This window comes from Dunckerocampus dactyliophorus, chromosome 8 (genome assembly GCF_027744805.1).
Source record: "Dunckerocampus dactyliophorus isolate RoL2022-P2 chromosome 8, RoL_Ddac_1.1, whole genome shotgun sequence".
Lineage (NCBI taxonomy): Eukaryota > Metazoa > Chordata > Actinopteri > Syngnathiformes > Syngnathidae > Dunckerocampus > Dunckerocampus dactyliophorus.
Window position 1 is genome coordinate 18397392 of NC_072826.1, and position 21969 is coordinate 18419360.

A 21969-nucleotide genomic window follows, 5' to 3' on the forward strand; every position below is an offset into this window, starting at 1 on the left:
TTCTGTCATTTTCCTTTTTTTAGGACAACCTCATGTGTGACTATAGTAAATTTTTCGTTTTGATGTACAGTAGTGTATTAACACATTATTCAGTATAAAGTCTGCACGTGCTATGTATTACAGCGGCGTTTAGAGCGTAAACCGCATGAGTTAAACATTTATTTTAAGAGCTATGTATTAAGTGTACTCCATCTGGATCACCCTGTATAGTGATTAAAAAAACAAACCTAAATTTAGCAATTGTTCAATATTGTGAGTGAATAAATAAACTGTTGTTCAATGTGCAATTATCAGTAAACGCACCATCAGTACCCTCATAATAGTGAGGATTTTGCCAAGCACCTAATAAAGATGCTTGCATATGTACAATGTAGATGTGTTTTACCATTAATGTGATTACTCCTGTCAGTTACTAATAATAATGCAACCTTCCCTGTTCAGACTTTTATTTAGAAATGTTTTAGTCCCCACTTTTCAGTGGGCACCAGGAAACGACAAGGCTAAAGAAATCACCATGGCAACAGTGACAAATCAACAAAAAACATACATAAGTGGACTAAGAGCTTTTTGTTGCATGTTGATAAAAAAAAAAGAGTTTGTGGAGCTTAAGGCCGCCTTCTCCAAAGAGGAGTTTATTTTCTTCCTTAGTGACAGTTGGAAGGGACTTCCAATGAACAAACACCAAAAAAATGGTTTTCAAGAAGACATGGCAAAACAGTTCATATGTCACGGTTCACCAGGCCCACCGTGAAGCCTTGACCTCCATTTGATCGCCCTGTTCAGTCTGAGATTCGTCTTAAAAAGACTGATCACGAGTTCTGAAGGAAAGAAAGACCAGGGTGGACAGCCTCTTCATCTCCTTTACAAGCATGGAGAAGCAGGGCATTGTGTTCCATCCTCTTCCTCTGCTATCAGCACAGGCTCAGGTTTTTTTCTTCCTTTGCGCTAAATTGATGCTGTAAGTGATGAGGCAACGGAGGCGGTGTGCCGGGGGGCGGCGGCGTAGCAGCAGCAGTAAGGAGGGGATGGGCTAGAGGCCAATGGACTGCAGCGTTTGTCTCTCGTTGTTGTTGAGATGGCCTGAGAACATGCTGTAGCATGGCTGCTGGGCAAACTGAGTCAGGAAATCTGTCAGGTATGCCTGAGAGGAGACGCGACACAAAGGTTCAGTATGGCACTGAAAAGTCATATGACAACAATGAAGTCAGCAACTCTAAGTTCAAATGGCGTGCATCACCCGTAACGATTAGCCAGTTTCACCTGCCAGTTGCTTTGTAACTGGAGCATCCATTTTCGCTTCACCTACTAGATGGTGGCCATTTTATCCACAAAGCACCAGCATGTTTATAAATTGTATTAATGACGGACCCATAATAAAGTAGGGATGCCCCGATCCACATTTTTTGGCTTACGATCCAATTTTTGTAAAGTCTTGCCGATCGGATCTTTTTTTTGTTTGTTTTAATAATAAGCTTTTGTTACAAACATGAATTTGTGGAATTGAATATGGTTGTGAAAATAGCTCCTCAAAGCATTAAAAATAATGCAACCAAAGTATTGCTGAACTTACTTTTTTATTACACGGCATGACCAACAATATTGTTTGCTTTTGTAACAAACCCCTGTGAGTCCCTAATCCAATAAAAAGATCCAATACAAGTCCATCCAATAAAAGATAAAACTGAAAAAAATTGGTTAGCGCTCAGAACAGCACTTCCCTTGCGAGCTCCCCGCACAATGACAGCAGTCCGGGAAAAGTAAGGGGGAACTACCGCTGTAGCTATGGAGCCGAATATCCGACGGCCAAGGTCAAACTAACTTCACCACGGTACACCGCAGACATGTCTGCATGATGGTGTTGCATTTTCTTCTAGCAGGTGGCGGCAGTTGAGTGGCAACCAGCTTTGAGGTGCATTAGTGCACCAACCATGCGGGAGTATGGCCCAGAGTTACGAATGTTATACGGCAAGGAGATCGACCCGATCTTGTGGCGGAAGCCAATATTATGAAAATACAGCAGATCGGCAGCCGATCCCGATGCTGAAGATTGGATCCGGACATCCCTATATTAAAAGTATTTTTCAAGTATTTTACCTAAGATGTCCAACAATAGTGTATTGGAAGTATGTTGTCCAAAATCTAGCCTTGATGTTGGAATTTAACGTTTAAAAGTGCTCATAGTAAGCCCTACTGGGAACATGCCAGGTTGTGTTTCTCTAGGGTCAATGCTGATGAGCTGTGTTTGTCTCCAAGAAGTGCTATTGTGCACTCACTTTTTACATATAGTCGTCCCTCGTCACTTTGCGTTTTGAATTTACTGCTCTACTCGTCTCATACAGTTTTTAAAAAAATATATGAATAAATCCTGATGTTTTGTGGTGGAATACGGCCTATTAGTCAAAAATGTTATGTATTTGTTTCTAATTTAAGCATTTTCAAGCATGAAAAGGGCTAAATGAACTAAAATATACAGTCGTCCCTCGTTTATCGCAGTTAATTGGGATTAGTGAATTTCTGTAAATTACGTTTCAATAATAAATGGAATAGTTTCAGCATAGAAAACCTGTTTATAACCTTCTACAGTATATACAATTTTTACCATTAGAGCACTGTAAACATGAAATAATACTCGTTAGCCACCTTTACACTCCTATTATTCTTTGTTTAGAACACATTGCCCAACTGTAATGTGCAGACTACGGGATCACTGCAGGGACACAAGAGACGGACGCCACTTTAAAGCAAGCTACCGAGCTAACTAATTAGTGTCAAATTAATGTCAAATCCCGGAAATTTATTTGTTTCATGTTTATTTTAATTGTGGATCATTACAAATATGCTTTGTTCTAGTTGTACACAGTGACTAAAAATAAATTATATATAGAAAAAAATATGCTTGAAAAAACGAATAATAAATAATCATTTTATCATCGCATCGCAGACCTCTGAATCATAATCGCATCGAATCGTGAGGTGGCCAGAGATTCCCACCCCTACTGTATATGTTGTAGATACAAACAGAATGAGTTTAAAAGGGTCTTCAACCAAACTTTTCTTTCTTTCTGTTTATGTTGTGATTGCTACAGCAAACAAGTTGGGCCTGAATTATACAGGTATGTACACCCTCCATTTTGTCTTTGTTCAATCACATTCTACATGATCAAATATTCACTTATCTCTCATAGCTATTCCACGTCACAATCACTGCTTTAAACTTTAGTGTGGGGGATAAGTACTGGTCCGTACCTGCAGGTCTATCTGATCCAACGGGTCATTTAAGGCATCCGGATCATCTTCCTCATCATCGTAATAGTCATCATCTAGAAGTAAGAAAACACAATGGTGGAAGGTCAGGACACTTTATTGAACAATGGCTGCAGCCTTTAGAAATTAGACATGTGTACCATATTTGTTGGAGGCAATGAGATCAGACAGCAGCTGCCCTGCCAGCCCTTCATCCTCGTCATCATCCTCTTCACCTTCTTCTTCATCCTCCTCACACATGCTGCTGGAATCTGAAACAAAATGCAGTGACTGAAATGCCTGAAGAGCACCAAAAAAGCACATCAAGTCTCAATATTGAACCTTGGCTCCAGTCAGCTGGGTTCGCCCGGCTGGCGTTGGCCTCCACGACAGTGGACAGCTCGTTGATGATTAGCTTAAAGATTTTCACCAGCAAGGGAATGTTGGTCCAGCGCTCAGGATCTGCAGAAGAGAAGAGACCACATTTTTTCCACCGTGTACTGGGGGGGGGGGGGGAAGAAAAGGATTTGGTACCCACTTTGATATTTTGTATTTATCAAATAAAACCAACCCCTGTACTGTACATTAGACAGACATAACAAGCCAACTAGTCAGCCAGATTGATATTTGTTCTGAAAGAAATACTGTCGTACGCTGAAAATGAACTTTAAAAATGATTTGGAACGCATAAGAAAGTGGAAAGGAAAACGTAGCTTTTTTGACCATATTGTACTTCATTAAAAGTATATTGTACAACACAGCAACAACAGAACCAATGTTGTAATAGCGCTATGGGGAAAACTGCTTAACCGCTGCATAGTTAATTGTAAACAGTGCGGCAAGTGTAACACACGAATTTCACACCAACAGCAGAGTCGTGCAACCTATATTTTAAAGCACACACAGAGGTAGATAAAACCGCTCATGATACTTGCAATGTAGCTTCCGTGGTTATGGAGTTAATTTAAAAAAATAAAAATAAAAAATAAAATAAAATAAAATAAATTATATACAGTCAAACTTGTCTATAGCGGCCACTAGAGGGAGTCTGCAAAAGTGGCCGCTATAGACAGGTTGGCATCCAGTTTGAATGTTGACCAGTAGAGGAAAAAAAAGAAAAAAAAGGGGAAAAAAATAATAATAATGTTGACCAGTAGAGGGCACTGCGGACTGCGGATAAAAGTTGTACAGCACTACTAGGCTTGTTATTATCATGGCTCATGGTTTTAATTCATCCTGAACATGCATATGAGTCCAACAGTAGCACATCAAATAGTACAATTCACAATTTTGCATGTCCAAAAAGGAGTAGGAAGAAGCAAAGCTTATTTAATCCTACCCCTCATCAGTTTCACATCAGTTGCAATACATTTATTCACCTCTTGTTCTTCCAAGTGTACTTTGTAGGTCTACATGACAATGTAGTGCAATCATAGCCAAGGTTTTTACTTACTAAAAGGAAGCTAGAGGCTTAATAATAACTGATAAAATATATCCACGACCCACAGAACAAAGCTGTGATAGTAATGTCTTACACTTGTTTTTTATATATTACTTTTTATACGGCAGAGTGTCATTACAGCTTTAGTTCATCAGGAAGTGACGGGAAGTGACGGTGGGCGTCCCGAGCAGGAGTGCTAGGCTCAGTGCTAGCTGTGAGTTTCGAGAGAGTTGGGAAGTGTGTTTATGTTGGCGTGGATGTAAAGTCCTGCAGTGTTCTCCGCTGTTAATAAAGTGCATCGGCAACGTGAGTCTCTCCTTCCCCACAACAAGCGGCATTACAGTATTGACCAGTGCACACCAGGAAATAAACGGTGTCATTTCTTACAGGCATTGGCTGGAGCTATGTAGTGGGGCTTGTTTAACCTTTGCCTTGTGGGCAAGCAGGAAGGAGAGATGATGCTGAGAGATGTGTGTGTGTTCTGAGCTGCTGTCTGGTGAAGTTGGCAGAAGCAATAGGAGAAGTTTCCTTCTTTGCTTCGGAGCTGAATAACACTGACAAGTTAACAGACTACTAGCGAACGGAAAAGTAGATGACTTTTTTGTGTCGAATACAGAAGATGAGGACTTTGATGGATTTGTGGATGAGGATTGATCAAAAATAACGTGAGTACATTCTAAAATACTTCAAATAAGTACAACCGATCTCAGTTTTGCTCCCGCTGCCACATGCATGCTAGCGTTTTTTTAAATTTTTTTATTGTAGAGTTGCTGGGAGCACGTCCTGTTCCCAGCCTTATTTGCGGTAATGTTTTGGTGCAAATGCTCTTAAAGTTACATGTTTGACCAGGAAATAGCAAGCTCAAAAGAAGACAGCTTTTTTATGTGGAACAACTGACAGTTTGTGTGGATCTTGTGAATGATTGTGACTGAGCTAGGACTCAGTAATTAAAGTCTACACACAACGGCTTCATTGATTGAAAAATGAAACTTTTTCGTGCTTGAAGCTTCTACTTGAGTTGGTAATTTGGCCGCTATATGCAGTCAGATATTGACCAAGGGAGACAAAATGGGTGGTCGCTGGCCGTGTTGGCCAGGTGACTGCTATATACAGGGTCTATAACATGTTAATTTGCTGCGGGGGATTTTTCAGTGGCTGCTATAGGCATTTGGCCGTTCTATAAAGGTGGCCGCTAAGACAGGTTTGACTGCATATATATATATATATATATATATATATATATATATATATATATATATATATATATATATATATATATATATATATATATATATATATATATATATATATATATATATATATATATATATATATATATATATATAAAACCAGTCACAGTCACATATGTTAATGCCAATGTTTTCTGAGTGAGCATTAATTTGAGACACAGGCAATTATTTGACTGAAAGATTACAATCCCGGCCACTATAGGAAACTCAACAGTTATTTAAATATAGGCATAACTGGAGTGTTTACAGTATTTCTGTGTATTTGGTCTCTTACTTTTGGCAGACTTGGAACGCGTGCGGATGCCGTCCGCCGGGTTGTAGATCTCCTCTCCCTTCACCATGATGTCTTGGAGACGCTTGTCGTCGGTGTTGAGGCTGTGCTGCAGCAATTTACACAAAGCCACCGTGCTAAAGGGGAAATCAGCAACATGACGTAACCATTAAATATACAGTGTATGTTTCAACTAAATAATCAGTGGTGTACAATATGTCCTGACCTGACTTTACCCTCGTATTGTCCATAGAAGAGATGCTGCCTGCTCATCCACTCAGTCATTACAAACTCCAAAGCAGGCTTGCCTGTTGGGCCAGGCAGACTGCATAGGAAATCCAAAAGAGGCTCCAGCTGGGAGTGAACCAGGTGGGCAAACACCATAATGAGAGACTGCAGAGAAGGACAGAAAGACCAAGGAGATTACTATCACTGTCCCGCTCCACTGAAAGACTGAGCAGATCATTCCTCCCTCAGGCCATGCGACTTTCAACACAACAGTGGAGGAGCGATTAAAAAAAAACACACACACAAGGCGAGACTTATGACCTTATTATGTATTATTTTGCACTTCACTTTGTAGTGATCCGTTCCGCATTTATTTATTCTTAGCTCTCCTATCTAACAGTGATTAAGTTTATTATGACAGTTTTGCAGAGCTGCTGCAAAAATGTGATTTCTCTTGGAGATGAATAAAGTATCTATCTATCTTGAAACTTGAAGTCAAGATCTATCTTAAACTTTCCCAATTCAGCCTGCAGATCACAGCACACACACCCGTGATCACTGCATACCTGCATGACACTCAGTGTCTCGGCTTGCTGCATTTTGCTCAGGATGGCCCGCAGGATCTGGTCTAGCTGCTCCCCAAGCTGAGTGCCAGCCCGGGAGATGAGAGTGGACACTAGTCTGCCCACGAAAATGGCTGTGAACTCTGAGGTTCTGGGGTCCAACAGCAGGTTAACCACCTGCATGACGTACCAGAGGCCGCTGTTGCCCTGGTCATCCCGCCACTGGGCGATTTGCTCCAGGGCAACTGAGACGTATGCCCGCAAACACTCGCCGCCATTCTACAAGAGGAAAACGACAGACTGTGGAGTTTGCATGTTGCCTTTATCTGGGTGGGTTTTCTTCAAGTACTTCAGCTTCTTCCCAATGTTCAAAAACATGTTAGCTTAAGAAAGCAACTGTTTACCTGCATGACAGTATTGTCGTCTGTGTGTAAGGTGCACTGTGCAACTACAGGGAACGCTTGGCACACCAGCATCTCTGATAGAGGCGGTTTGGTGTTGCGTACAACCGTGGTCAAGGTGTCAATGGCTGTCTGTGGGCGCAGCAACAGAGATACAGAGGATGCGAGATTATATTCCTATTACACTATACAACCTGGCTCCTAAAATCATCGTAAAAGCAAATAATTGATCAGACTACCTTTCATATTATGTAGTCACAACAATTTAGACAAGAATAGATTTCACTCTTTGGCATCAAGCATCAGAGGGCGCAAGTAATTCAGGCCCAACATGTTTGGCAAACAACAAACAAGACTGCTATGTACCAGCACACTTTCTTGCCAACTTACAGCACAGAGTCCAGTTGGGATCTTGTCAGCAGGAGCCTGCATGATGCTGACCAGCGTGGGGATAAGACGCATCTGCATGGGGCCCTGGCATCCTTCGATCTGGGACAGTTCCTTAAAGATGCCCTGGGCCAGGGATGCCACCACAGGGTCTGAAAAGAAGATTACAACATTTTAATTAAAAAGAGGACATTTTAAATATTAAAAAAGTGTAAGTAAACAAATGTCAGAGGAGCGCAAAGCAGATGAAGGAAAAGTAGGCGCACCGTTGCTGTACTTGAGGAACACTGCAATGGTCAGGGGGCAGATCTTGTTCTCGGCACTGGTGGTGAAGGCCGGGTCGAAGGTGCACACAATGCACAGCGTCTCCATGACAAGCGCTAGCACCTCGGAGGTGAACTGAGCCGCCAGCTGGACCAGCCCCTCCAGGACGCTGGGCAGGTAGGGCTGCAGGATGTGTGTGTTCTCAGACAGCTTCAGCTGGTCACAGTACCTTAAGACGGGAGTTTGAATAATAAATCAACCCCATTGCCTTCATTCTATCACTTCCAATAGTATAAATGATGCACAGCATTCTTACCCCCAGATGGCTCTGACAGCAGATACGCGCACGGATGGCGGTTGGCTGTCGTGGAGGCCGCTCACCGTGGCCTGCAGGAACTGCTGGATGAGCTCGGGGGACATGGCGGTAGTGAAACGACTGGCTGCCCAGAGAGCCCGACCCAGGAGGAACGGAGACACCGCTGGTCAACATGAAAACAGACACAGAGGTAAAGAACAAAAGTACACGTTTTATTTTTGTTTGTTTGGTTTTTGTTGTTTTTTGTTTTTTTAACACTCACCTGCTAGGTTGAGATCAGCCAAGACGACGCCGGCCAGGAATCCGTGCATGTCAAACTGGATGCGACCGCTCTTCACATTCTCAGTGATGATGTTTTTGACAGAGCCGAGCGCCAACATGCAGGCCTCATGAATCTTCCACCTGAAATGAACACAAGGGCTTGAGTATGTACTGTACCTCACAGAAGTGAGTACACCTCTCACATTTCAGTAAGCAATTTATTTTATCTCCTCAAAAGACAATATTACACAAAGTAAACTTGGATATACTTTAAAGTAGTCAGAGTACAGCTTGTGCAGCAGTAAAGATTTACTATCAACTGAAAATGAGTCAACATATAGCGATTATTGTCTAAATAAGTGACAATGCAAGTGGGTGCCAAGATAAAGGTGGTGGCAGGGTCATGGTCTGGAGCTGTGGTTCATTGAGGGAAAATATTAATTCCAACTTGTCCTGCAACACTGAAGCAGACCATGATCCCCTGCCTTGGGAAACTGGTTTTCCAATATGATAAGGAGTCCCAACACACCTCCAAGATGGATGAAGTGCCTAGCTGAGGAAGCTGAAGGTGATGGAGTGACCAAGCACGTTTCCTCCAGACCTGAACCCTATCGAGCACCTATGCGGCATCCTCAAGCAGGAGGAGGAAAGCTGGAGGAGAACAAGGTATCAAACATCCACCAGCTCCACCAGTGATGTCATCATGGAGGACTGGAAGAAGATTCCAGTAACAATGTGTGCAGCTCTGATCAATTCCATTCCCAACAGGATTAAGGCAGTGCTCATGTTTACTATGAGGTGTACTAACCCACTTGATATTTAGAATAATGGCTGTGCGTTGACTCATTTTTAGTGGATAAAAAAAAACGATACTTCTATACAAGCTGTACACTGTGCAATAATCACCAGTGCTCATTGCCACTGTTCTTGGCCTGCTCTGCCTCCTGAAGGTGCCTTGTGGCCGCCGCTGCTAGTGCTGCTGCACTCTCGTTCTGGAACTCGGCAGCAACTGCCTGCAGACAGGGTCAACGTTTAGTCTCATTAAGCACACCCAAGATCTCCCTTAATACACTGAGTGAGAGCATGCAGGCTTAGTCTGACCAGCAGTAGATCCTGAGCAGAGATCCTGACAGTATAGGAGAGGGTGTCGTCGTCCTCGTCTTCCACAAACTGCTGAGGGTTAGACGACCACACTTTGATCTGTGGGAAGACATGTCAGTCAGTCAGACGCGTGACAACCTGAATCTGTAGTTGTGTCTCACCTGGTCCTCTGTCATTTGCATGTAGAGGATGATGTAGTAGATGAGCTCGGGTAATGCCTTCTTCACCGTGCTCTTGAACTTGTTCTTCTCCATCAGCGTGTGGACAAACTCAAAGATGCTGAAAACCAGATTCTCGAAACCCAGAACTTCACCTGCATCAGTTACAAAACATTCCATAAGAAGATGCATTTACACACTATCTGGACAATGTTGCAGATCGGGTTCTGACCATCTGAGTCGATCGGGTCATCCACTTCCTCTGTGTAGTTGACCTCTGTTCTTACATAAGTGGATATGGTGGTTAAGGGACATTTTAAATAAGTGACACTTTCATCATATTGTAGCCGTATAACTTTTCCAGGGACATATTGAAGCACTTTATCTAAACCTGCAATTTAATGGCAAATTAAAAGTAAGTATATGGTCAAATAAAACACAGTAAGTATATGGACCCTTTTCTAGATCTAGTGTTGCCATTTTTCTTTTCCTGTTCCACCCATTCAGTCAGCTATCTAGCAGTTACTGTGAAGGATATAATGCTGCACTTTCTGTTAGTGTGTTCCAAACGATGGGCAAAATCTGCTGCATGGAAGACACCATAGGTTTGGGGAAGTTCTGTACCAGTGCTGTTATTGCCTAAAAGGAGGAGAAAATATTATACCCACTTCATTTGAGCTAAGCAGTTTATTATTACAGTAAATCCCTGCCTATTTGTGGTTTGGTATTGGCTCCACCTTATATCCGCTGATTTCTGTTCTGTGTTAAATGGTAAATCATTTTTTATGGTAACAAATAGGAAGTGGTTGTTAGATGGCCATATTTGCATGGTAAAAAGAGTGCTGCAGCTATAAATCGTGCAGAGAGCGCTGTCTCACAAGTTAATTCACTCACCATTTTACAGCAGGACAATGACAAGACATGATGTTCTGTAACTGCACATTTTGTAAGTTCAATACTGTATGTCTTCAATGACTTTTTAATGTATAAAACCGAATTAAACATGTGTTTAATAACTGTGAGTGGCATATTATGGGGTTTGTGATGGGGAAACTACGGCCCACGGGCCACATCCGGCCCGCCAGATGCTTTAAAAGTATTTACGTACTATAAATCTTTAACCTACAAGCTGGCAACATGACTTGCAAGTAGTACTTTTGATGGTTTAAGTAGCTTTTCACATACAGCGATCCAGAGTTTGTTTTACATTTCTGAGGAGGTTGTGAGGGGGTCTATTAGTGATAGCATTGCCACTCAAGCTTATGGCAGTGACATCACTGACAAGTAGACTACTTTGGCATGCTCCTGGTTGAGTTATACTATAAATAGAGCAATAAAGTGATTTTTTTTTTTAATGAGGCATAGTAAAAACATAGAGGGTGAAAAGTGTTAAATGGCCCTTTACTAAAATTGTTTCAATGTATAATGCAATGCATATATATATATATATATATATATATATATATATATATATATATATATATATATATATATATATATATATATATATACACACACACATATATATATATACACGTATATATATACACACACACACATATATATATATATATATATACATACACACACAGTATGTAGTTGAATCAATGGTCATGCAGTTCTACATTCTTTCATTGTTGGTCGTATAGTAGAATCAAGGTTGAGTCATCGTTAGAATTGATTGGAAATTCAACATTATGTCAATGTTGATTATAGCGAGCACTTTCATTGTTGTTTCAATGTCAGACATCAATGTTGATTCCAATCTTCAGCCTGACAATATTTCAATATTGATTCAATCAATCACTTTTCTGCACTTTCTGTGTAGTGACATAACAAACAAGTGAAATGTGAAATGTTATTGGACTGAAAATCCCAAACTGTTCATCTGAATGTTACAACAATAACTTTGTAATAAGAATAAATGTTACAGGTTGATCAGCTTTGTCAAGTCTACAAGTAGTCATGTGTCTGTCGATGCTCTGAGTTGGCCTGTGCAAAAGATTTTGCTGGTATATCAAGGAGGTTGTTCGGCAGATATACATGACTTTTTGCTTTAGGACTTTTCACCGCCTAAATAAATTTGTGGTGATTTAGTGCAAGACTTGTTTTCTTTTTTTCCGTTTTATAAGAAGTCGGTTAATGTCTTGAATCCACAACAGTATTACTGCTAGTTTCCTAATAATTGTTAGGGATGCTATCTTCAAGACATTTTGCCTCAAAATGCCAATGTATGATCTTGTTTGTAAATGATCTTGTAAATCTAGAACAGTGTCACAACTGAAACTGAAAATGTGTTAAACATATCTAAATTGAATAGGGTGACAATGACGGTAGGTAAAACAAAACAAAACAAAATGCTACTTCTGAGGGAAAAATACTATTTTTGAGAATCACAAGATTGTGAGACACAAAACTTCACAATATTAGTAAATATAGCTGAGAATGAGTTTTCCTGCCTAATTTTAGGCTCACTTTTATGTTTTGAAGCTTAAATATAACCTATTATTTCAAGAAATCCTACTAAGCCGATTTTGACTTGTTCCATTGGCAGATTTTTGGCATATTACAAGATCTTGCATTCAGTTTAAATTTGTTTTTAGAAGGATGATTTTTCCTGTGACGAATGAAGGTAAAAAAAAAAAAAAAGAAAAAAGAAGAAGCTACTTTTGAGGGGGGGAATAAAAATACTACTTTTGAGCATCACAAGTCTGTTATGAGACTCAAAATCCCACAATACAGCCAAGAAAGATTTTTATTTGATAATTTCAAGATTACTTTTATGTTTTTAAGGCTTAAATATAATGTGTGATTTCAAGAAATCTTACTAAACCAATTTCGGAATGCTCCATTGGCAATTTATTTTTGCTTATTACAAGCAAAAATATCTTGTATGAAATTTTTTTAAACTTGTATTTAGAGGGGCAATTTTTCCAGTGCAAGCACATACAACAGATTGTATGACACAGCTACTGTAAAATAAGACAAATAATTCCAGGCGGATTGTTAGAATTATAGGTCTAAAATACTGTATTAAATATATGTAGTCCGGCCCCCCAGCCATTTTTTTTTTTTATCCACTGCGGACCATGAATCAAAAAGTATGCCTTCTATAAGGCTTTGTATAAGTGCATCCATTATTCGCGGTTTTTCGCCATTCATGGAGGGTCTTGGGACGGGGATCTACTGTATTTATTCTTTTTGTTTTTTTTCTTACCTTGAGGACCTCCATCTTCAGGCCGCTGTCAGACGAGGGTCCATCAGGCATCTGCAGGGCCTGCACAAATGCTTCTGTAAACTGCTGCACGACAGGGAAAATCAAGGCTTTGGCTGCACCCTAAACACAAAGTACAAAAACACAATTTAAATGTACAATGTTCATAGGAATACTGTACCTGCACATTTTGTGACTGGTAGACCACTGAGGAGCCAAATGTTATTTTACAGTGTTGGACTAATTATTGTTTTTTTAATAGCAGGGTGGGTAGAAATTAAAAGGAAATCCGGTTTAGGTACACACTTATTTAGACATGCTCCGATCGATCGGCCACTGATCAATGCGGATGCAGAGCTCATTTTTGTCCCACGGGGGAAGTGTTATATCATGCACATGGGGTTCGTACTAATTTTTTCAAATGTCACTGAACAATTTTGCTCTCTTGTTGTCATTATTCTAATTATGTCTTGCCTTCCAAACACTATTTGTGTGTTGTTGAATAAACATAAACAGCGTGTCCATCCTTATGATGGTGCTATTATCACAGGGGTCTCCCGGCTCGCCAGGTGATTTTGAGTAAGTCACCAAAAAGTCGAAGAATATTTGTTCCAACTCTTAGTGTTTTTTTTAATTATAACTGTTCAATTCAGACTTTATGCATTTTATTTATACACACACATACAATGCCTTGGTGCCTTGGTGAATGTCATTAATCCGTTCCAGAAGGTCCGACTCAAACAAAACAGACTCTTAACCAAAGCAAATTTTCCCATAGAAAATAATGTAAATCCAATTAATCCGTTCCAGACACCCAAAAATGTTAACACAAAACACATTTTATAGACAATAATTATTGTTTTACATGCAGAAAATGATGCAAAAATAATTACAAATGACAACCAAATGGACAACTGAACATTTAACATCACTTTTACCTAGTTTTGTTGACCCCCCCCCCCCCCCCCCAAAAAAAACTATCAATTAACAAAATTACCTAAAATAAACACATTATTCTGCTGCAACCACAATTTGCAAAAATGTAAAAAATATATCAAATGAAATATCAATGTTCTATAACCAATAAACATGTACCTTTCCATTTAATAAAGACAATAAAAAAAAAAAAAAAAAGAAAACAACCACTGGTGTGAGTGACGTTGCCAAAATGCACCAGCAAGAATGCCTGGTGATGTGTGCTAACGAACATACTACAGTAAGTTTGAATGCTTATGTTTTGTTGTTGGAATCACAAATGAGTGTTATGGATGTAAAATGAGACAGGCAGAAACACCAAGTGTCACCCTCGATGTGAGTTGACAGACAGTTACGCGGGAACCGGAGTAGATGACGTTGCCACTCCCGTCACATTTCAATTCCTCTGAAATGACGACAGTCTTCTCTTTAAGTTCTGAGGTCTTGCACTCTTGTCTCAATACGGTCCATCACCTTTCTCTTTTGTGCAGTCCATGTGTTTGTTATGTTGTGTATCTCTCTACAACTCTAATATAAACAAAGGCTGTTGTCCTAAAATGGCACCCGTGGCCCACAATGCATTGCACGATCACATCCAAGTATAGCAAGATTTCATGTTTGGCGTGTGATCCAAGATGGCGGTGTAAACAAATCGGACAGTATTTTGGACTCTAATCAAGCAGGTGAACGCAAGCCAAGGCAAAATAGCAAAAATGTTGGATGTTAACGGAAAAGCGCTCTAACTGGGGTAGACATTAGCCAAGGTACAAATGTAATGACACATGACCACAAAATAGCATAAAGACGATGTCCACACGGTGGAGTGGAGCTCTGCTTGGTAAATAAAGTAGTGTACAGTTTAAATGTTGCCAGTCATAAATAAAACACAAATAGTTGACAGCTCTAATAGTGATGAAAGCTACCAAATTTATTCTGTTTTAAGTTAAGCAGAACAGATGTCTATTTAATAAACATATTTATTTGTATTATTTTATTCCGTTAATTTTGTTATCTTGAACTAAAAAACAAATTATTACTGAAATTAATTCAAAACATGCATCCAATTAAATTCAGGTTTGTGTCAAACAGCACAAAAACTCATTTTACACAAATAAAGGGCAAAAAAAAAGACAATTTGCACAAAAATGTATTTCTTAATAAATCCCTATTTGCCAGGGGCCCTTGGAATTGTCTCACAGTGGCCCTGGCCAATAGCACTCATCAAAAAGAAATTGAAAAATCTACAGTTAATCCATGTGATCTGTATTGGTATCGGCCAATCTCACTCATGGATGATCGGTATTGGAATCGGCAGCATCAAACCCTGATCGGAGTATCCCTATTTATATTAGGTCAGACAGAAAGTGAACTCATTTTTGAAATCACGCTATAAAAATGCCAAATGTTTTAGAATTTCCAACACCTGAGGGAAAAATCTCAGTCTTTACTTCTTTGGAAAAATGTTCATTTAATTCCCAGCTATTCCGCACTATTATAAAATCAAACATAACAATATAAATGGTGTTACATTCAGTGTTTCAACTCACCTTTTCAAGCTCTTCAATAGCACAGATGAGGTTGGCACAGGTGGTGAATATCTCCACAGCTCTGGAGCGGGTACGGATACTGTACACCTGCCACAGAAGAAAGCAACATCAATTCAACATCATTTGATGGAAACTGGTCAGAGGAGAAGGAAAGAGTGGTTACCTCAGCCATTGTGAAAATCTTGTACATCTCAGGTAGAATGACGGGAGCCACCAGCGGCATTTGTGTGTCTGTCACTTCCCGAGTGAACTCTGAAGAGCAGCAATAACAATACAATAGTTATTTATAACCTTGTGTGTCCTCCTGTCTTAGTTTGATGTAATATTCTGTATTACAACTTTCTTGGCCTGCTTTACATCCTGTGTGCTATAAAAACACACATTCAAATCTTGTGATAATCCATGGCCTTAAAATTTGGGGAGACAGCATCACTGGCTGTTGTGGCATGCAAGTAACAGCCTGCGGATATTATCATATGGAACAACTGAAATTTTGAACTATTTATAGGGCACTTAAAACCTGTAAATGGAATACAGTGTTCCCTTGTTTATCGCGGGGGATAGGTTCCCTAAATAACCCGCAATAAGTGAAATACACAAAGTAGCCAATTTCTTTCTTTCTTTCTTTTTTTTTTTTTTTTCAATTATTATATATGTTTAAAGGCTGTAAAACCCCTCACCATACACTTTTCTCATACAGGCATTAACATTTTCTCACATTTCTCTCTTGTTTTAACATTCTCAAAAAAGTTCAAACCTTTGTTTGAATTTTAATGATCAACCTTAATGATCAACACGAGAAATCATTAAGTCACTCAGGCATATTCCACTCCTGTGACCGTGCCTTTTCGTCCTGGCGTTGTTCCACTGTACTGTAGCGTTTTTGTATCCTTGTTAAAACATATTGCTGCAGACGAATGGAAGATTCATTTACAATCTAGCAAGCAAGATAGCTAGCTAGCGATGACACAGGGTACGTGGCAGGATGGCATGAAGGAGATTGATTGACAATGGTCTACAACCAATCAGGATGCAGAAAACAATTGGCAGTGCAGACAGACAAGCGAGGGACTTTCCGCAATGCAATTATTCTGAAAGGGCACAAAAAAAAAAGCACAAAAAAATTCTGCGAAAGGTGAACCGTGATAGAGAGAGGGAACACTGTACAAAAAAATTTACATATTAGCCTACGGAATTTTTTTTCCCTTTTATATATATTTTTTACATTACAGCCACAATATTTCATTTCGTTGTTTAAAAAAAAATAAATCACTGCCATGCTAATTATAATAATCAAATTTATAATAATCAAATTTTTTTAATTTATTTTTTAATTATTTTAAATCTAATTTATATAATAATTCATTAATAATTAAATCCAATTAATTATTACATTTAAATACAAATTTAATGTAATTTTACATTTATTTTTTTTTACACGTTTTTGCTGATTGGCTGAGAAGGATCACCTGCAGCTATTTTAAGTAACCAAATACAGTCAAACCTGTCTATAGCGGCCACTAAATGGAAACGGGAAAAGTGGCCGCTATAGGCAGGTGGCCGTTATAGACAGGTTGGCGGCCATTTTGAATTTGTGCGCGCACATATTAACATGTCTGTGATTAGAAGCTTGCTGTGTTTGCAGATACATATAATTATACTGTTACATGTTGACCAGTAGAGGGCACTGTGGGACTGCGGATAAAAGTTGTAAAGAACAACTAGGTTTGTTATTCTACACCACCCACAGAACAAAGCTGTGCTACTATACAGTATATATACGGCAGAGTGTCATTACAGCTTTAGTTCATCAGGAAGTGACGGGAAGTGACGGTGCGACGTCACGAGCAGGAGAGCTAGGCTGAGTGCTAGCTGAGAATATCGAGAGAGTTGGGAAGTGTGTTTATGTTGGCGTGGATGTAAAGTCCTGCAGTGTTCACCGCTGTTAATAAAGCGATTAAAGTGCATCGGCGACGTGAGTCTCTCCTTCCCCACAACAAGGGGCATTACAGTATTGACCAGTGCACATTGTCTCACACCAGGAAATAAACGGTGTCACTGTCTGCAACAAGCTCCAAAGAAGACGGCTTTTTTTTATGTCTAACAACTGACAGTTTGTGTGGATCTTGTGAATGATTGTGACTAAGCTACGACTCAATAATTAAAAAGTCTACACACAACGACTTCATTGATTAAAAAACAAAATTTTTCGTGCATGAAGCTTCTGCTTGAGTTGGTATTTTGGCCGCTATATGCGGCCAGATATTGACCAAGGGATACAAAATGGGTGGCCGCTGGCCTCATTAGATAGGTTTGACTGTATAGTTTCCTGCCACATAAGGTGCTACACTAATCCTGACTAAATGACTACTGGTGATGTTAAAACACTGGACAGCACAGTGGATAGGTGATAACAAAAAGGCTGCTTGAATCCACACCCGTGAGGACCCTCATGGCCCCGTGCACGGCGCTGACGTCGCCGCTGACCAGCATCTCCATGAGCAGGGTGAAGAGCTGCGGCCAGGCCTCGGGCCAGTCCCAGTGGGCGATGGCGGACACTGCGTACGCCACGCTGGAGCGCACCTTGCTAATGGACTCTCGTAGGCCGTTGGGCAGCAGCGCCCTGATAGCAGCTTTGGCCTGGAGAAGGCAAGAGTTTTCAGCTGTTTTGGCAATGTAGTTATAATTAAATTTCATGACATTGAGTGATGATTGGTACCTGGTCTGAGGTTTCGGGAGGGCGGAACTTCTCTGAGTGGGAGCACCAATGAGTTTCAACATACTGCTTCAGGATGACAGACGCCAACTACAGACAGAGTGAGAATTTGTGTTTAACAACAAGTAACAACGTGACCAAAACAGCTGCCGTTTGTCACCCTCACTCACCTGACGGATGGCGAGCGCCCCTTGGGGATCCACTGTAAGTTCTGCCAGGTGGACACCAAACTCTGGAGGGGGGGGGGGGCAAATTGATTAAACAAATAATGATTATTATGTCACTGGATACAGCACCTCTCCATCCAGGTTAAACAGCAACATAACTTCTACTAAAAGCAGGCTTAATCAGCTAAAAAAAACTAATGTGGAAACTTGACTGTATTGAGTGTCCATCTGCTGCCATATTGTACAGTATAACAGGAACAGAGGATGGAAATACAGCTCTCTCAGGCTGTGGAAGACAATGATTGTGCTGACGACCGGGGCCCCAGCCTGTGGGGGTGGGCCTGCTGTACTGCTACATGACAGTCAAGACAATGGACACATGCTGCAACACCTTAGTTACTGTAAGCATCAATTGAATTGTAGTTCGTTCAGCAATGACAAGCATCATTTAGGGCAAAATGATGCTCGTCTTGTCAATAACTTGACACACTTCCTTGTTTGGAACACGTGATACAACCATATACGGCTTTAAACGCACCTACCATTTAACACAAAGTGAATTGAGGCTATAGCTAGACGTCATGCAGATTTAGAACCCCCCACCACCAGCAGAGGAGACACTTTCGCGGGAAAATGTCATCTTGACAGGGAGTGGTTCCCATGGCGACGATGCTATTATTATTTTAACAAGGAATGCGCCCTATAAGTTTGTTGACAGAACCTGTTGCTAATTGATGGGCAATGTGAGTAAAATGAAGAAACGCCAACTGACGAGATAATCTCCAATTAAAAGACGAGGCTGGGGGGATGTGGGGGGGCTACCTTAGCTTCGTCATGGTGAACTTGTGGCTCCATGCTAGCCACACAGCCATGCTAGCTACAGGAGACAGCTAGCTAACTCCCAAGTTAGCAGCAGACAGATGCCCGCATGGTCAGCGTCCCCAACGTACAACCAAGCGACAGCCCTGTCGGCAGTTAGCCACCCTCCATTAACAACCCCTCCAACCAGCCGCCACTCACCTTCTGTCACTTCCAACACTTTAATCTGTTCCTCAGCGGCAGCGCGTACTTCTTGAACCGGAGACAGGATGGCCGTCAGGGTCTCCATCAGAGCCTCTTTAAGTCCCTGTTGGACCGGGCCGGCCACCGAACCCGATCGAACCGCGCTCATGCCTGCCCTGTTGTTGTCGTCGTCTCCCTCGGAGTCAGTCCACCACCGTCAGCCGAGGAGAGGCAGCTTAGACACGGACACTGAAAATGCTAAGCCCGCCAATGCATGGAAATACCGGAGGTGAGGACTTCTTCTTCTGTGGTTTTCTTGGCTGTTGCTATGCAATACTGCCACCTATTGATTCCCAATGTGAACAGCCATGTAGTTCACAAGTCATTTCAATGGCAAATTTACCTTTTGATCATTTTTACGCCATTTTTCTTTTTAAATGACGTTACCAAGCTTTTTTTGAACATTTAAATATATGACGATTAATGCGTCTTTATTTTCAATGATGGGACAATCATCTTAAACAATTCTTCACTGAAATAGAGAACTGAACTTACTATAACCCATTGTAATGGTGTAATATTTGACTGTGAGCAGCAAAATGTTGGACTTATCAACAAAAGGAGTTATGTTTGTTCTTTAAACAAATCCCAGATGTCTTTTCCAATTGCTTCTTGAATAATACAAAGTCTGGCATGATATTTCAACTTCTATTTTTGTGCTGTATGCAAGCAATATCAAAGTTAAAAATGTAAATAACAAAGGTACTACTGACTATACACTGTTAAGTCCCATAATAGTGTATTGTAAGTGTGTTCTAGTCTTGATACTGGAATTTAGAGAATTTAGTTTAAAAGTCCTTTTAGTAAGCCCTACCAGGAATATGCTTTTTTTGTGTGTCTGTAGCTTGAATGCTAATGAGCTGTTTGTCCACTGTCTCTGACAGAGGGTATGGCTCCAAGATGCGCTATTGTGTACTTTATCCACTTTTTTATATATACACATACCCAACGTAATAAATGCCATATAACCTGTATAGTATAACAATTTAACATTAAGTAGTAGTACATGAGAAACACGTTAGAAACACTAGCATAGCTACATGTGCTACAGTGCTAACACTACAGTCACTTTTTCATCATGCTAGGTTAGCCTATTTGCTGAAGAAAAACAGAATAATCAAACTGTCAGCCCACATGTCTGGAACTAATAATGGATAGTTGGTAGAGATGTATTTTAAGATGCACAAAGAAGCCTGCTTTTTTTTTGTTTTTTTTTTTATATATATAAAAAGGGGACATTTAACCAAAATGGGTCCTCTGTTTTGGTTGTGATGCAGGGAGGAAATGTGGGGTCACACTTGAATGAAGCAAACACTGGAAGCCATTTCTTATTGTTTAAGCAAAAAAAGAATTTGGTTTATGTAGAAACAAGCAATGTTTTGCAATTTGATATTTCCCTCCCCTTTTCAAAGAGAGTTAAAGCTAAAATAAAATTAAAAAAAAGAACATCCCCACAATGTCTGCCCTTGAGGATTCTGACAGAAAGCAAACTGAAGGAGGGGGAGGGGGGGGAGCTCACAAGGGAGATATAGGTGTACACACACATATATATATATATATATATATAAAATATAAAATCTGACATATATTTTATATATATTAAGTTGTGTTAAGGTTCGGTATTTGTCACTACACAGCATTAAGGTGGGTGCTCCTCTTTTTGTCCTCATGGTACAGAAACCTGAAAGCAAAACAAAAGTAAGGTGGCGAGGGAGGCGAATGAAAGGAAACGAAGCGACAGACAAAAAGGCCTCCCGTCCAGCTGTACAGCGCAGTGAAAACATAACTTACATATTAGCTCATATTTTTTTTTTTGTACACGTACAGTCGTGATCAAGGCACAGGGATCTTCTACGAGTCTTTGTCTTGTTGTTGTTTCTTCAATAAAGTTGTACAAAATCATACATTTTACAGTCTGTACAAGAATAATAGTCCAGCAGTAAAGTCGAGAAGCCATGTGAGAAGGTGAGGTGAGGGGGAATGTGTGGAGGAAGGCGGGAGGAGGTGTGTGTTTTTACTGTCGGCGTTGCATCCAGTCCCCATAAAACAGTGCACACCCTCACACACACACACACACACAACAAAAATGTCTTTGTCATAATTTATATAATATACAGTATATATATATATATATAAAATACACAGTGTATATGTATGTGTATATATCTACTGTATATATATTATATCTATATATATTTACTGTATCTCTCTCTCATACATACGCAGTGTGTGTGTGTGTGTGTGTGTGTGTGTGTGTGTGTGTGTATATATATATATATATATACACACACACACACACAATGTATATGTATGTGTATATACATATATTCTTATATCTCTATATCTACAGTATCTCTCTCTCTTTCATACATACGCAGTGTGTGTGTGTGTGTGTGTGTGTGTG

At 40.2% G+C, this 21969-nt stretch overlaps 1 protein-coding gene across 2 annotated transcripts; it reads right to left on the reverse strand.

The window, feature by feature from the left end:
- Positions 1-437: 437 nt before the first annotated feature.
- Positions 438-19829, reverse strand: ipo9 (importin 9). Of its 2 annotated transcripts, XM_054784247.1 has the most exons (24): positions 19524-19829; positions 18507-18568; positions 18340-18426; positions 18059-18260; positions 15784-15872; positions 15621-15707; positions 13102-13221; positions 10423-10523; positions 10117-10175; positions 9888-10039; positions 9727-9825; positions 9532-9638; positions 8627-8766; positions 8365-8527; positions 8051-8277; positions 7788-7936; positions 7401-7529; positions 7000-7275; positions 6432-6598; positions 6209-6342; positions 3586-3705; positions 3405-3515; positions 3247-3320; positions 438-1141 (listed from the first exon to the last, which is right to left on the reverse strand). In XM_054784247.1, the coding sequence occupies exons 1-24, from the start codon at positions 19672-19674 to the stop codon at positions 1031-1033; spliced, it is 3117 nt and encodes a 1038-aa protein (XP_054640222.1). In that variant the 5' UTR covers positions 19675-19829; the 3' UTR covers positions 438-1030. The 2 variants fall into 2 exon arrangements, with proteins under 2 accessions (XP_054640222.1, XP_054640223.1); XM_054784248.1 differs by lacking the exons at positions 7000-7275; positions 7401-7529.
- Positions 19830-21969: the final 2140 nt, after the last annotated feature.

Bases quoted from the DNA above. Each gene is read 5' to 3' on its own strand.
- ipo9 (XM_054784247.1), bottom strand. From the start codon at position 19,674: ATGAGCGCGGTTCGATCGGGTTCGGTGGCCGGCCCGGTCCAACAGGGA. The intron at 8,278-8,364 runs GTAAGAATGCTG...TCCCGTCTTAAG, and splicing joins GCTGTCAGAGCCATCTGGGG to GTACTGTGACCAGCTGAAGC. The intron at 3,516-3,585 runs GTTCAATATTGA...ATTTTGTTTCAG, and splicing joins CCCAGCTGACTGGAGCCAAG to ATTCCAGCAGCATGTGTGAG.